The following is a 13364-nucleotide window of genomic DNA, read 5'->3' as shown; positions in this document are numbered from 1 at the left end:
AACTTCACATGGGTGTGATCATCACTCCAGTACATTCTGACTTAGTTCATGTCACCTCTTCTGGAAGCCTTCCTTCACCTCCACAAATAGCACTGACCACTATGTCTTTTGTGTCTCTCATCATCCTTGTATGGGCCTCTACATAGCTCACTCTGCTGCAAATACATTTACTTCCCTTTACTAAACTGTGAGCTCTTCAAAAGCAGGAACATGTCTTACATATTTCTGTATCTCCAACACATTGCCTGGCACAGCAGATGCCCAGGAAATGCTGACTAACTTAATGAATTATGAATTAGTGAATGTATTGTTCCTTCCCTTCAGCCCTGCTACTGACCTGTTGTGAACCACCTGGTTTTCCCTTCCTTATTATTCTACTCCCCCAGCAACAAAACTAGCCTTGTCTATAAGACAGTGAGGTACCTGTCAGCAGGTTTCCCGGCTTTCTCCTCTTGCCTATCCTTGGCTTCAAAATATGTCTGTGCAGTCCAGATCACTCCTCTGAGCCTCTGGCTCAGATAGCCAGCTTCTACTTGATATTGCATTTAGGTGAATCACAGGTACCTCAAATTCAGCCTATCCAAACTGACTTACATCAGCTTCCTCCTAAATGTATTCCTCTTTTAGGCAATAATGGCACTTTCAATCCCACTGCTGAAAACAAAAACCTAGCCTGTAGCTGTAGTGGCACATGAATCTATCCTTCCACCTATGCGAGAGGATCACTTAAACCCAGGAGTTCAAGTCCAGCCTGGGGCAACTTAGTGAGACCCTATCTCACAAATGGAAAAAAGTAACCTAGGGCTGGACACAGTGGCTTACAACTGTAATCCCAGCATTCTGGGAGGCCAAGGTGGGTGGATCGCCTGAGGTCAGGAGTCTGAGATCAGCCTGGCCAACATGGTGAGACCCCATCTCTACTAAAAAACACACACACACACACACACACACAAATTAGCCAGGTATGGTGGTACATGTCTGTAATCCCAGCTAATAGGGAGGCTGAGGCAGGAGAATCAGGCTGAACCCAGGAGGTGGAGGATGCAGTGAGCCAAGACTGCACTACTGCACTCCAGCCTGGGTGATAGAGCAAGACTCTGACTCAAAAAGAAAAAACAAACAAAAGTAACCTAAGTCATTCACTCTTTTCTCCCTCCTGCCACATACCTCATAGTCTCCTGCAGCCAGAGCAGCCATTTAGAAATGCAAATCTAATCACACCTGTGTTATATGATGGAGGTAGGTCACCAAAAAGACCAAGCTATTAATAGAGGTTTGGGACCTTCAATACCTTCCCCTGCCATTAACACCTAGGGAGAGGAGAGGGGCTGGAGATTGAGTTCAATCACCAATAACCAATGATTTAATTAATCATGCCCACATAATGAGACCTCCATAAAAATCCATAAATAGTTTGGAGAGCTTCTGGGATAGTGAACACATTAAAGAGCTGGAAGGGTGGAATGCCTCCAGAGGAAATGGCAGCCCCTCACCCTACACCTACACAAAGCCCTATGTCTCTCTTACATTTGGCTGTTTTTTGTTTTTTTGAGATGGAGTCTCACTCTGTCACCCAGGCTGGAATACAATGACATGATCTCGGCTCACTGCAATCTCTGCCTTCTGGGTTCAAGCATTTCTTCTGCATCAGCCTCCCAAAAAGCTGGGATTACAGGCACATGCCACCACACCTGGCTAATTTTTGTGTTTTTGTAAAGACAGGGTTTCACCATGTTGGCCAGGCTGGTCTTGAACTCCCGACCTCAGGTGATCCACCAGCCTTGACCTCCCAAAGTGCTGGGATTATAGGTGTGAGCCACCATGCCAGGCCATTTTTTTTTTTTTAGACAAAGTTTCGCTCTTGTTACCCAGGCTGGAGTGCAATGGTGCGATCTCGGCTCACTGCAACCTCCGCCTCCTGGGTTCAGGCAATTCTCCTGCCTCAGCCTCCTGAGTAGCTGGGATTACAGGCATGCGCCACCATGCCCAGCTAATTTTTTGTATTTTAGTAGAGACGGGGTTTCACCATGTTGACCAGGATGGTCTCGATCTCTTGACCTCGTGATCCACCCACCTCGGCCTCCCAAAGTGCTGGGATTACAGGCTTGAGCCACCAGGCCCGGCCCATTTTTTTTTTTTTTTTAAAGACAAAGTTTTGCTCTGTTGCCTAGGCTGGAGTGAAGTGACGAGACCTCGGTTCACTGTAACCTCCACCCCCCAGGTTTAATCGTTTCTCTTACCTTAGCCTCCCAAATAGCGGGGATTATGGGATTAAAATCCCATCTCTACTAAAATACAAAAATTAGCCACCACATTTGGCTAATTTTTGTATTTTTAGTAGAGGTGGGGGTTTCACCATGTTGGTCAGGCTGGTCTTGAACTCCTAACCTCAGGTGATCCACCCACCTTGACCTCCCAAAGTGCTAGAATTACAGGCATGAGCCACCATGCCCAGCCTTGGCTGTTCTTGAGTTGTATTCTTTTTTTATTTTTTAACTTTTTTTTTTTGAGACGGAGTCTTGCTCTGTCGCCCAGGCTGGAGTGCAGTGGTGTGATCTCAGCTCACTGTAACTTCCACCTCCCAGGTTCAAGCGATTCTCCTGCCTCAGCTTCCAAATTACCTGGGACTACAAGCCCACCTCACCATGCCTAGCTAATTTTTTTGTATTTTTAGTAGAGTTGAGGTTTCACCATGTTGGTCAAGCTGGTCTCCAACTCCTAACCTCAAGTGATCCACCCGCCTCAGCCTCCCAAAGTGGTGGGATTACAGGTGTGAGCCACTGCACCCAGCCTCTTTTATTTTCGGATGGAGTTTCGCTCTCGTTACCCAGGCTGGAGTGCTATGGTGTGACCTCGGCTCACTGCAACCTCTGCCTCCGAGGTTCAAGCAATTCTCCTGCCTCAGCCTCCCAAGTAGCTGGGATTACAAGACACCCACTACCATGCCCAGCTACTTTTTGTATTTTTAGTAGAGACTGGGTTTCACCATGTTGGCCAGGCTTGTCTCAAACTCCTGACCTCAGGTGATCCACCCACCTTGGCCTCCGAAAGTACTGGAATTACAGGTGTCAGCCACTGTGCCCGGCCCTGTGAATACCTTTTAAAGAATCTAAGGACCATTTAAACCTCTACTAAGAGGCCCTCTATTAGACTGTGGGAGAACTTATAACCCCTTACTCTGCCTTATTCAGCAGCACTCTGAGTCTTGAGATGGAATTAATTCCCAGACACAGATAAAGTCTGTTTTTGTTTTTTTTGTTTTTTTTTTTTTGAGACAGTCTCACTTTGTTACCAGGCTGGAGTGCAGTGTCGCAATCTTGGCTCACTGCAACCTCTGCCTCCCAGGTTCAAGCGATTCTCCTGCCTTAGCCTCCCGAGTAGCTGGGACTACAGGCACGCTCCACCACACCTAGCTAATTTTTGGTATTTTTTGTAGAGATGGGGTTTCACCATGTTGGCAAGGATGCTCTCAATCTCTTGACCTTATCCGCCCGCCTTGGCCTCCCAAAGTGCTGGGATTACAGGCATAAGCCACCACGCTCGGCCAGATGAAGTCCTGTTCTATAACCAGGTACAACTGTTAACCCCATCCCTTACTCTAACTGAATATCAAGAATTTGAAGATGCAGAATATTCGGGAGATAATAAATGTCATAAAACTCTGATGTTCACTGAAAAAAACTGATGTTCAATATAGGTATGCTATGACTTCTAGTGACTATGTATCCACACCATTCACTGTGAGGAACAGAGTTTTGAGTTTTGTTTCTGCTTTTTTTTTTTCTTCTAACATGGCTCATAGGAAACAACTGTTTTTGTTTTTGTTTCTGAGAGATGGAGTCTCACTCTTGTTGCCCAGGCTAGAGTGCAATGGTGCAATTTTGGCTCACTGCAACTTTGCCTCTGAGTTCAAGCAATTCTTCTGCCTCAGCCTCCCAAGTAGGTGGGATTACAGGCGCACACCACCACGCTCGGCTAATTTTTCTATTTTTAGTAGAGACAGAGTTTCACCATGTTGGCCAGGCAGGTCTCAAACTCCTGACCTCAGGTGATCCACCCGCCTCTGCCTCCCAAAGTGCTTGGATTACAGATGTGAGCCACCAAGCCCAACCTGAGAAGCAGAGTTTTATAACTTTTTTTTAAAATTGCATTTTAGGTTTTGGGGTACATGTGAAGAACATGCAAGATTGTTGCATAGGTACACACATGGCAGTGTGATTTGCTGCTTTCCTCCCCATCACCTATAGCTGGCATTTCTTCCCATGCTCTCTCTACCTAACTCCCCACCCCCTACAACATTTTATTTTAAAACATACGTGCATATGTTATCGAGCAAAATGCAAAATTTTGAGGAAAAAATAATCAAAAAACCCAGGACCTTTCACATAAATGATTTGAGCCCACTGTGAGCTACTTCACCTATGGACTAGGGGTAGTACATGAAAAGGTTTGAGAACTTATTTTTTTGTTGTTGAGATGGGGTCTCCCCTCAGCCTTCTGCTGTGGTGGGCTACAGACATGCGTTACCATGTGCGTAGTACTAACTACTGATCATTTTAATTTTTAAATTTTTTTTAAAGATGGGGTTCGGCCGGGCACAGTGGCTAACGCCTGTGATCCTAGCACTTTGGGCGGCTGAGGTGGGTAGATCACCTGAGGGTCAGGAGTTTAAGACCAGTGTGGCCAGCATGGTGAAACCCCATCTTATTATAAAAAAAAAAAAAAAAAAAAAAAGACGGGGTTTCACCATGTTGGTCAGGCTGGTCTCGAACTCCCAACCTCAGGTGATCCACCCGCCTCGGCCTCCAAAGTGCTTGGATTACAGGTATGAGCCACCATGCCCGGCCACGACTGATAATTTTTTCTTAAAAATTTTGTAGACAGGGTCTCAGTATGTTACCCAGGCTGGTCTCAGACTGGTCTTGAACTCCTGGCCTCAAGCAATTCTCCTGCCTCAGCCTCCCAAAGTGTTGGGTTTACAGATAGGTGGGATCCACTGTGCCAGCCATGAGAACTGTATGAGGGAACTATTCAGTGGGATAGGTGGAAAATTGGGGATACCCTTCTGGAAGTCTTCAGGAATGCTGTTGAAGCAAGTGGAGAAAATCCAGAAAATTTGTTCCACAAATCAGCAAAGAGAAGTTTCAGAAGCCTCCCCTTCAATATTAAGAAAGGAGAGGGGGAATCTAGCAGGACCTCTGCTCATATTGAAATAGCAGGTCTCTATTCATACCTGTAATCCTAGCACTTTGAGATGCTGAGGTGGGCAGATCACTTGAGCCCAGAAGTTCTAGACCAGCCTGGGCAACATGGCGAAACTATCTCTACAAAAAACAAACAAAAAGCACACAAATTAGCCAGGCATGGTGGCATGTGCCTATAGTCCCAGCTACTTGGGAGGCTGAGGCAGAAGAATTACCTGAGCCTGGGGTCGAGGCTGCAGTGAGGTATGATCATGCCACTGCACTGCATCTGGCAACAGAGTGAGACTCTGCCTCCAAAAAAAAAAAAAAAAAAAAAGCAGGTCTGGGTCCCTAGATCAGAAGCCAAACATCAGAAGAGGTTCTGTTTGTATATGGGTTTTTGTTTGTTGGTTCTTTTTTTTTTTTTTTTTTCCCTTAGACCAAATTCACAGGGCATGTTTGTTGGTTCTTTTGAAGACTGCTTCAGCCATTGAGCCATGTCTGCCTGTATGCTCCAGCAAGAAAACCCTGGAAAAAAGGCACCAAGTAGAAGTAAAGAGCAAGGAAGGGGACAGCTGTGAACACTGGTCTCCTCAGTCAACCAAAGGTGTCAGATAACTCAATGGATGGAGCAGATTTGAAGGAAAGGAATCTGGCAGAATCAAAGATGGGTGACTTCAGAGAAACCTAGGAGCCTAGCAGTTGGACGAGCTTGTGCTTCCCCAGCACAAAACAAAACAAAACAAAACAAAACCACCTGGAAATAAGGATTTAACACCTCTCTTGATGGCACTGCTAGAGAACACCTAATTTCTACATTTAATTTCTGGATTTCCCCAAGAACTCACTCATAGCTTTGTAATATCCCTTTTCCTCTGAACACTATTCAGAAATGTGAACGAAGATGCATCTGCCATCTCAACACGGTGCTTACCTTTCTTAAGAATTTTCTTTACTTTAACGTAGTTCCCTTGTTTGACATATTCATGAAGCTGAGCTTCCAGGGAGTCATTTCTTAAGGTACCAATTTGAACAGGACAGGGGATTGGAAGAGGAACAGCCCGAGACATCCTGTTCCAAAAGAGAGCAACATGCTTATTTTAACTGAACCAGAAATGCAAGGAAACAACTTAATTCTTCAACATTTAAAAACCTGTCCAGCCACCTTCATTAATAATGACAATTAGGAGAACAATTACTGAAACTCTGTGAGATTAATGTTTTTCCTCAGTGTTATAGCTGAAATTAAAGAACTTTAATATACTGTTGAATACAGAAATAGAAAAGACAAGTTATATATATATATATACATATATACATATATATATATATATATATACACATATATATGAGAATATATTTGATATGGTTTGGCTCTATGTACCCACCCACATCTCACGTTGAATTGTAGTTCCCATAATCCCCACACATCATGGGAGGAACCCAGCAGGAGATAATCTAATCATGGAGGCGGTTACCCTCATGCGGCTCTTGTGACAGTGAGTGAGTTCTCATGAGATATGAAGGTTTAATAAGGGGCTTTCTCCCTTTTTGCCCAGTACTTCTTCTTGCCATCATGTGAAGAAGGATGTGTTTGCTTCCCCATTTGCCATAATTGTAAGTTTCCTCAGGCCTCCCCAACCCTGCAGAACTGTGAGTCAGTTAAACCTCTTGCCTTTATAAATTACATAGCCTCAGGTATGTCTTTATCAGCAGCATGAGAACAGACTAATATAATATTTATCACTAACTCCCAGGACTGAAAAAGTGAGGACTTCCAGGAAGTAAAATTCTAAATATACGGCCGGGCGCGGTGGCTCAAGCCTGTAATCCCAGCACTTTGGGAGGCCGAGGCGGGTGGATCACAAGGTCTAGAGATCAAGACCATCCTGGTCAACATGGTGAAACCCTGTCTCTACTAAAAATACAAAAAATTAGCTGGGCATGGTGGCGTGTGCCTGTAATCCCAGCTACTCAGGAGGCTGAGGCAGGAGAATTGCCTGAACCCAGGAGGCGGAGGTTGCGGTGAGCCGAGATCGCGCCACTGCACTCCAGCCTGGTTAACAAGAGTGAAACTCCGCCTCAAAAAAAAAAAAAAATTCTAAATATACATGTTCATTAGTCATCAAGATAACTAGAGGAGTACTGACTTTGAAAGGTTAGAACACAAATGCAGTCATTATATAAGTCTATGTAGTATAACACGGTGGTTTAGGTTCACAGTTCAGACTCTGAAATTCTCTTGGCTCTTACTTCTCTGTGTGACCTCGGAGAAATTATTTAACAGTGATAGGCCTCAATTTCTTCATCTGTAATATGGGGATAATAATAACCAGAGGGTTGCCGAGAGTTTTAAATGAGCTAATTTGTGTACAGTGCTTAGCAAAGTACCTGGCACCAAGCAAGTTCTCTGTCACTGTTAGCTGTTACCGTGCATGATAAGAACCATGCAGAGAAATTTTAACTTTCTATATGTGGCAGCCACACCTGACCATCATTCTTAAAATCAAGTGTCTGTGGTATACCTATGGCTATGATTTAAATGAGTCCTCCAAAATTCATATGTTGAAAACTTCATCCCCAATATGGAGGTGCTGAGAGATAGAACCTTTAAGATATATTTAGGTCATGGGGCACCACCCTCATGAATAGATTGGTGCTATTGTCATTATCAAGGAAGTAGGTTGTTATGGGAGGAGTGGGTTCCTTATAAAAGGATAAGTTCGGGAAACATTTGAGGTTTCTTTCCTTCTCCATTTTCTTCGGCCCTATAATTAAACCTTGTTCTCTGCTGCAACCCTATGTCTTACTATACTGATTTGCCATGTGGGATTACAATTTAATGGTGATCCCATGAAAAGATGCCCCTTGTGAGCATTTAACCATGGCTCAGTGCCCCCTTTGTAACAGTCCAGGTTTCCGTCAGCAGTGAGAACAGTCCATTTCCACTAACCCTTTACTATAATTTTGATGAATGCAAACATTAAACATTAAAGAACTGGAGAAACTGCTGCCTGAGTACAAGGGCTAGAATGCAAAAACAAACCCATTAAGATACCACCTGGGGTCCCGAAAGGTGGCTCACGCCTGTAAACCCAGCACTTTGGAAGGCCAAGCTAGGCAGATCATGGGGTCAGGAGTTTGAGACCAGCCTGACCAACATGGTGAAACACCATCTCTACTAAAAATACAAAAATTATCTGGGTGTGGTGGCGGGCACCTGTAATCCCAGTTACTCAGGAGGCTGAGGCAGGAGAATCACTTGAACCCAGGAGGCAGAAGTTGCAGTGAGCCGAGATCGTGCCACTGAACTCCAGCCTGGTGACAGAGTGAGACTCTGTCTCAAAAAAAAAAAAAAAAAAAAAAGACACCACCTGGGCTTTCTCAGACCCTAAAGTCTGATCAAATAATAAAAGCATTTTTATACATACACCTTGTACCAGGGCCCACTTAAGATTAAGAAACTTTCTGGCTGGACGTGGTGGCTCATGTCTATAATCTCAGCACTTTGGGAGGCCAAGGCAGGCAGAGGTCAGGAGTTCGAGACCAGCCTGACTAACATGGTGAAATTCCATCTCTACTAAAAATACAAAAATTAGCCAGGTGTGGTGCTGTGCAGTTGTAATCGCAGTTACTCGGGAGGCTGAGGCAGGAGAATTGCTTGAACCCGGAAGGCGGCGGTTGCAGTGAGCTGAGAGTATGCCATTGCATTGAAGCCTTGGCGACAGAGCAGGATTCCATCTCAAAAATAAACAAGATTAAGAAACTTGGCAAAACTCTAGAGAAGGCTTTCCAGACCCTAACCCTAAGATTAGATATAGATTGAATGAAACACTACAACTTGCAGGTATACTCACGCACACAGGCATGGACCTTGAATGTCTATTTAAAAAACTTGTAGCTTTTTTTTTTTTTTGAGACAGAGTCTCACTCTGTCACCCAGGCTGGAGTGCAGTAACGTGATCTCAGCTCACTGCAATCTCCACCTCCCGGGTTCAAGCAATTCTCCTGACTCAGCCTTCCCAGTAGTTGGGATTACAGGTGCCCACCACCATGCCTGCTAATTTTTGTATTTTTCATAGAGATGGAGTTTCACCATGCTGGTCAGGCTGGTCTCGAACTCCTGACATCAGGTGATCTGCCCACCTCAGCCTCCCAAAGTGCTGGAATTACAGGTGTGAGCCACTGCACCTGGCCAATAAACTCCCTTCTTTCCCAGTCTGCATCTCATTATTGGACCATGAGAACAAGCTGCCTGACCTCATTCTGTCCTGGAACACCCTGACTTTTCAGCAGCCCAAGACAAGCCCTCCTTTAAGCCATGGGCCATCTCTGGCACCTCTCTTGTAGATAGGGGCATTGCCAACTATAGGCGTATAAGCTGGCTTACAGCAGAGAAATGGTTTCTGATTCTGGAAGATGTCTCTGATAATTACATAATCCATTCTCCCTTTCCCTTCTCCTGATCTGTTTAGCCTCCTCAGAGGCCCTGTAAAGTCTTCAAAGGTCTTATTAACCCTCCCTAACCTATATAAAGGGCCCTGTTTAAGGCAATTTTCTCATGGAAAGAGAATAAAGGGCATTGTTTAGGGGAAATACTCCTGGACCCTTTAGTTCTCAATTCAGAAATCCGGTTTTGGTTGGGTGTGATGGCTTACACCTGTAATCCCAACACTTTGAGAAGCCAAGGTGGGTGGATCACCTAAGGTCAGGAGTTTGAGACCAGCCCGGGCAACATGATGAAATGCTGTCTCCACAAAAAATATAAAAATCAGCCAGGCAGCCAAGCACAGTAACACACTTGTAATCCCAACACTTTGGGAGGCCAAGGCTGGCGGATCACCTGAGGTCAGAAGTTGGAGACCAGGCTGACCAATGTGAAACTCCATCTGTACTAAAATTCAAAAAAATTACCTGGGCATGGTAATGGGCACCTGTAGTCCTAGGTACTCAGGAGGCTGAGATCATACCACTGCACTCCAGCCTGGGTGACAGAGTGAGATTCCATTTCAAAAAAAAAAAAAAAAAAAATTGGCCAGGAGTGGTGGCAAGCACCTGTACTCCCAGCTACTCTAGAGGCTGAGGCACAAGAATTGCTTGAACCAGGGAGGTGGAGGTTACAGTGAATCCAGATCATGCTATTGCACTCCAGCCTGGGCGACTGAGCAATACTCTGTCTCAAAAAAAGAAAAAAAAGACATCTGGTTTTATTTACTTTTTTATTTAAATTTTTTAGAGGTGGGAGCTTGCTATGTTGCCCAGGCTGACTGATCTTCAGCTCCTGGCCTCAAACACTCCTCCTGTCTCAGGCTCCCAAAGTTCTGGGATTATAGGTGTGAGCCACCATGCTGGCCAAATATGGTTTTATTTTGTTTTATTTATTTATTTAAATAGAGATGAGGTATCACTATGTTGTCCAGGCTGATTTTGAATTCCCGGGCTCAAGTGATCCTCCCACCTCAGCCTCCCAAAGTGCTGTAATTACAGGCATGTGCCACAACGCTGGGCCTAAATCTGGTTTTAGAATTCTGATTTGTGAAGGCTTGTGCCTGTTCTTGTCTCGTCTGTGTGTGGGTGGGGGGTGGGGAGGTGGAATCCTGAAGGAATCACTAGCAGAAGCTCAGCAGCCTCACTCAGAGGAAACCCTCTTGTCTGTTTTGCCAGGTTAAAACTCAGATGCTGAGGGAAGTAACGGGTGTTTGGGTCTTTGTTACGTGTATATTACAATTTTGTCTGGGCAATATTGGAAATATTCATTCTTTCTTTTTGAGACAGAGTCTTGCTGTCACCCAGGCTAGAGTGCAGTGGCACCATCCGGCTCACTGCAGCCTCTACCTCCTGGGTTCAAGCAACTGAAACAGCCTTTGCAAAATTATGACTGAGACAATGAAAGAGATCTAAGTTAACCAACTCCAACTTGCTTCTAACTTCCAAGCTGTCCTGATTCATTCCTGGGCATAGGTTGAACTAACTTTGGGAGAAACTTAGTTTGTAGTTTATAATTTAAACAAAGATGGTAACAGTCTTTTCCCAAAGCAGACCTCCTTCTTGCCTGGGGACTAGATTGCCTTTGTAGGACTAACATTAGCCACAAGATTAGAAATTATGGTTTAGGACTCATACAGCTGGAAGCTACAAGATTCTGACCCTTCCTAAACTGCTCTTAAGATCAGTGCTTGATATGTTTTGCAGACCTTGCCCTTGATGAATCAGCTGGCACCATCCAGATTAATAAACTGGCTCATCTGATCTTATGGCCTCCACCCAAAAACTGACTCAGCACAAGAAGACAGCTTTGACTCCCTGTGATTTCTTCCCTGACCAATCAGTACTCCTGGCTCACTGGCTTCCCCCCACCTACCAAGTTATCCTTAAAAACTCTGCTCCCTGTATGCTCTGTGATTTGAATAACAATAAAACGTAGGTCTCCTGCACAGCCGGCTCTGTGTGAATTAATTTCTCTATTGCAATTCCACTGTCTTGATGAATTGGCTCTGTCTAGGCAGCAGACAAGGTGAACCCCCTGGGCGGTTACACCATTCTCATGCCTTGGCTGGCCTCCTGAGAAGCTGGGATTACAGATGTGCACTACCACACCCAGCTTTTTTTTTTTTTTTTTTTTTCCAACAGAGTCTCACTTTGTCCCAGGCTGGAGTGCAACAGTGTGGTCTCGGCTCAATGCAACCTCCGCCTCCTGGGTTGAAGTGATTCTCCTGTCTCAGCCTCCTGAGTAGTTGGGATTACAGATGTGTGCCACACACCTGGATAATTTTTTGTATTTTTAGTACAGATGGGGTTTCATCATGTTAGGCTGGTCTGAACTCCTGACTTCAAGTGATCCACCTGCCTCAGCCTCCAAAAGTGCTGGGATTACAGGCTTGAGCCACCACCTCCCACCAGGAAATGAGAATTCAGTCCTCCCATGGCAGCCCATTGCGTTGTCTTGCAAAACTGGGTGGCTTTCACCTTCAAACCCAAGAAAAGAAAGAAATGATTTTCGTTTGTAATCAGTCAGCTGAGTGATGCAAGCTCCATTCTTCTGGATGCCACAGTTGAGGGAATCCATGAACCTGACAAACTGGGAAAAGGGTAAGAATTCCTTACTGGCCAGGGTCCTGGGCTCATTTGCTCTCTGTGGATGAACAGGCAGTAAAAGTCACTGTCACTGCCTCCTCTACAAGCCTTTTTTTTTTTTTTTTTGTGAGATGGAGTCTTCCTCCATCACCCAGACTGAAGTACAGTAGCGAAATACCGGCTTATTGCAACCTCGGCCTCCAAGCTTCAAGCAACTTTTGTGCCTCAGCTTCTCGTGTACATGAGACTACAGGTGCTTGTCACCCCTCGTGGATCATTTTTTGTATTTTTAGTAAAGAAGGTTTTGCTTTGTTGCCCAGACTGATCTTGAACTCCTGACCTCTGGCAATCCTTCTGCCTGGACCTCCCAAAGAGCTTGGATTACAAGTGTAAGCCACTACGCTGGTGCTCTGGAAGGATCTGAGTAATGGGAAAAGTTTTTTTTGTTTGTTTGTTTTTTTAGGCAAAGTATCTTTCTGTCACCCAGGCTGGACTGCAGTGGTGCGATCTCGGCTGACTTCAACCTCCACCTCCAGGGTTCAAGCGATCCTCCTGCCTCAGCCTCCCAAGTAGCTGGGACTACAGGCAACCGCCACCACGTCCTCTTAGCCAGGATGGTCTCCATCTCCTGACCTAATGATCCACCTGCCTCAGCCTCCCAAAGTGCTGGGATTACAGGCATCAGTCACTGCACCCAGCAGGAGAAGAAAATTTGTATCACTCATCGTGGGGTACACCTGAGGTCAGGAGTTCCAGACCAGCCTGGACAACATGGTGAAACCCTCTCTCTACTAAACATACCTAAATTGGCAGGTGTGGTGGCTTTTTTTTTTTTTTTTTTTTTTTTTTTTGACAAGGGTTCTTGCCATGTGGCCCAGGCTAGTCTGGAATTTGTGGCTCACGTGATCCTCCTGCCTCCCAAAGTATTGGGATTACAGGCGTGAACCACCACACCTACCTTTGTTTAATAAAGGATTTGGGGATGCATTTTCATCATCTATATAACACCCACTCTCCGAGTATTTCTAGTGTTCTTTACTTTGAGACAGAGTTTCGCTCTTGTTGCCCAGGCTGGAGTGGATCTCCGCTCACTGCAACCTCCACTCA

At 45.1% G+C, this 13364-nt stretch overlaps 1 protein-coding gene across 1 annotated transcript in view; it reads right to left on the bottom strand.

The window, feature by feature from the left end:
- TEX14 (testis expressed 14, intercellular bridge forming factor) overlaps positions 1–6253 on the bottom strand; it is an 87768-nt gene extending 81515 nt beyond the window's left edge. The window contains exon 1 of the mRNA XM_074388091.1: positions 6118–6253. Within this exon, the coding sequence (XP_074244192.1) occupies positions 6118–6253 (136 nt within the window). The remainder of the gene's footprint in view (positions 1–6117) is intronic.
- Positions 6254–13364: the final 7111 nt, after the last annotated feature.

This window comes from Saimiri boliviensis, chromosome 17 (genome assembly GCF_048565385.1).
Source record: "Saimiri boliviensis isolate mSaiBol1 chromosome 17, mSaiBol1.pri, whole genome shotgun sequence".
Taxonomy (NCBI): Eukaryota; Metazoa; Chordata; class Mammalia; order Primates; family Cebidae; genus Saimiri; species Saimiri boliviensis.
This window is presented reverse-complemented; position numbering and strand designations above follow the sequence as displayed.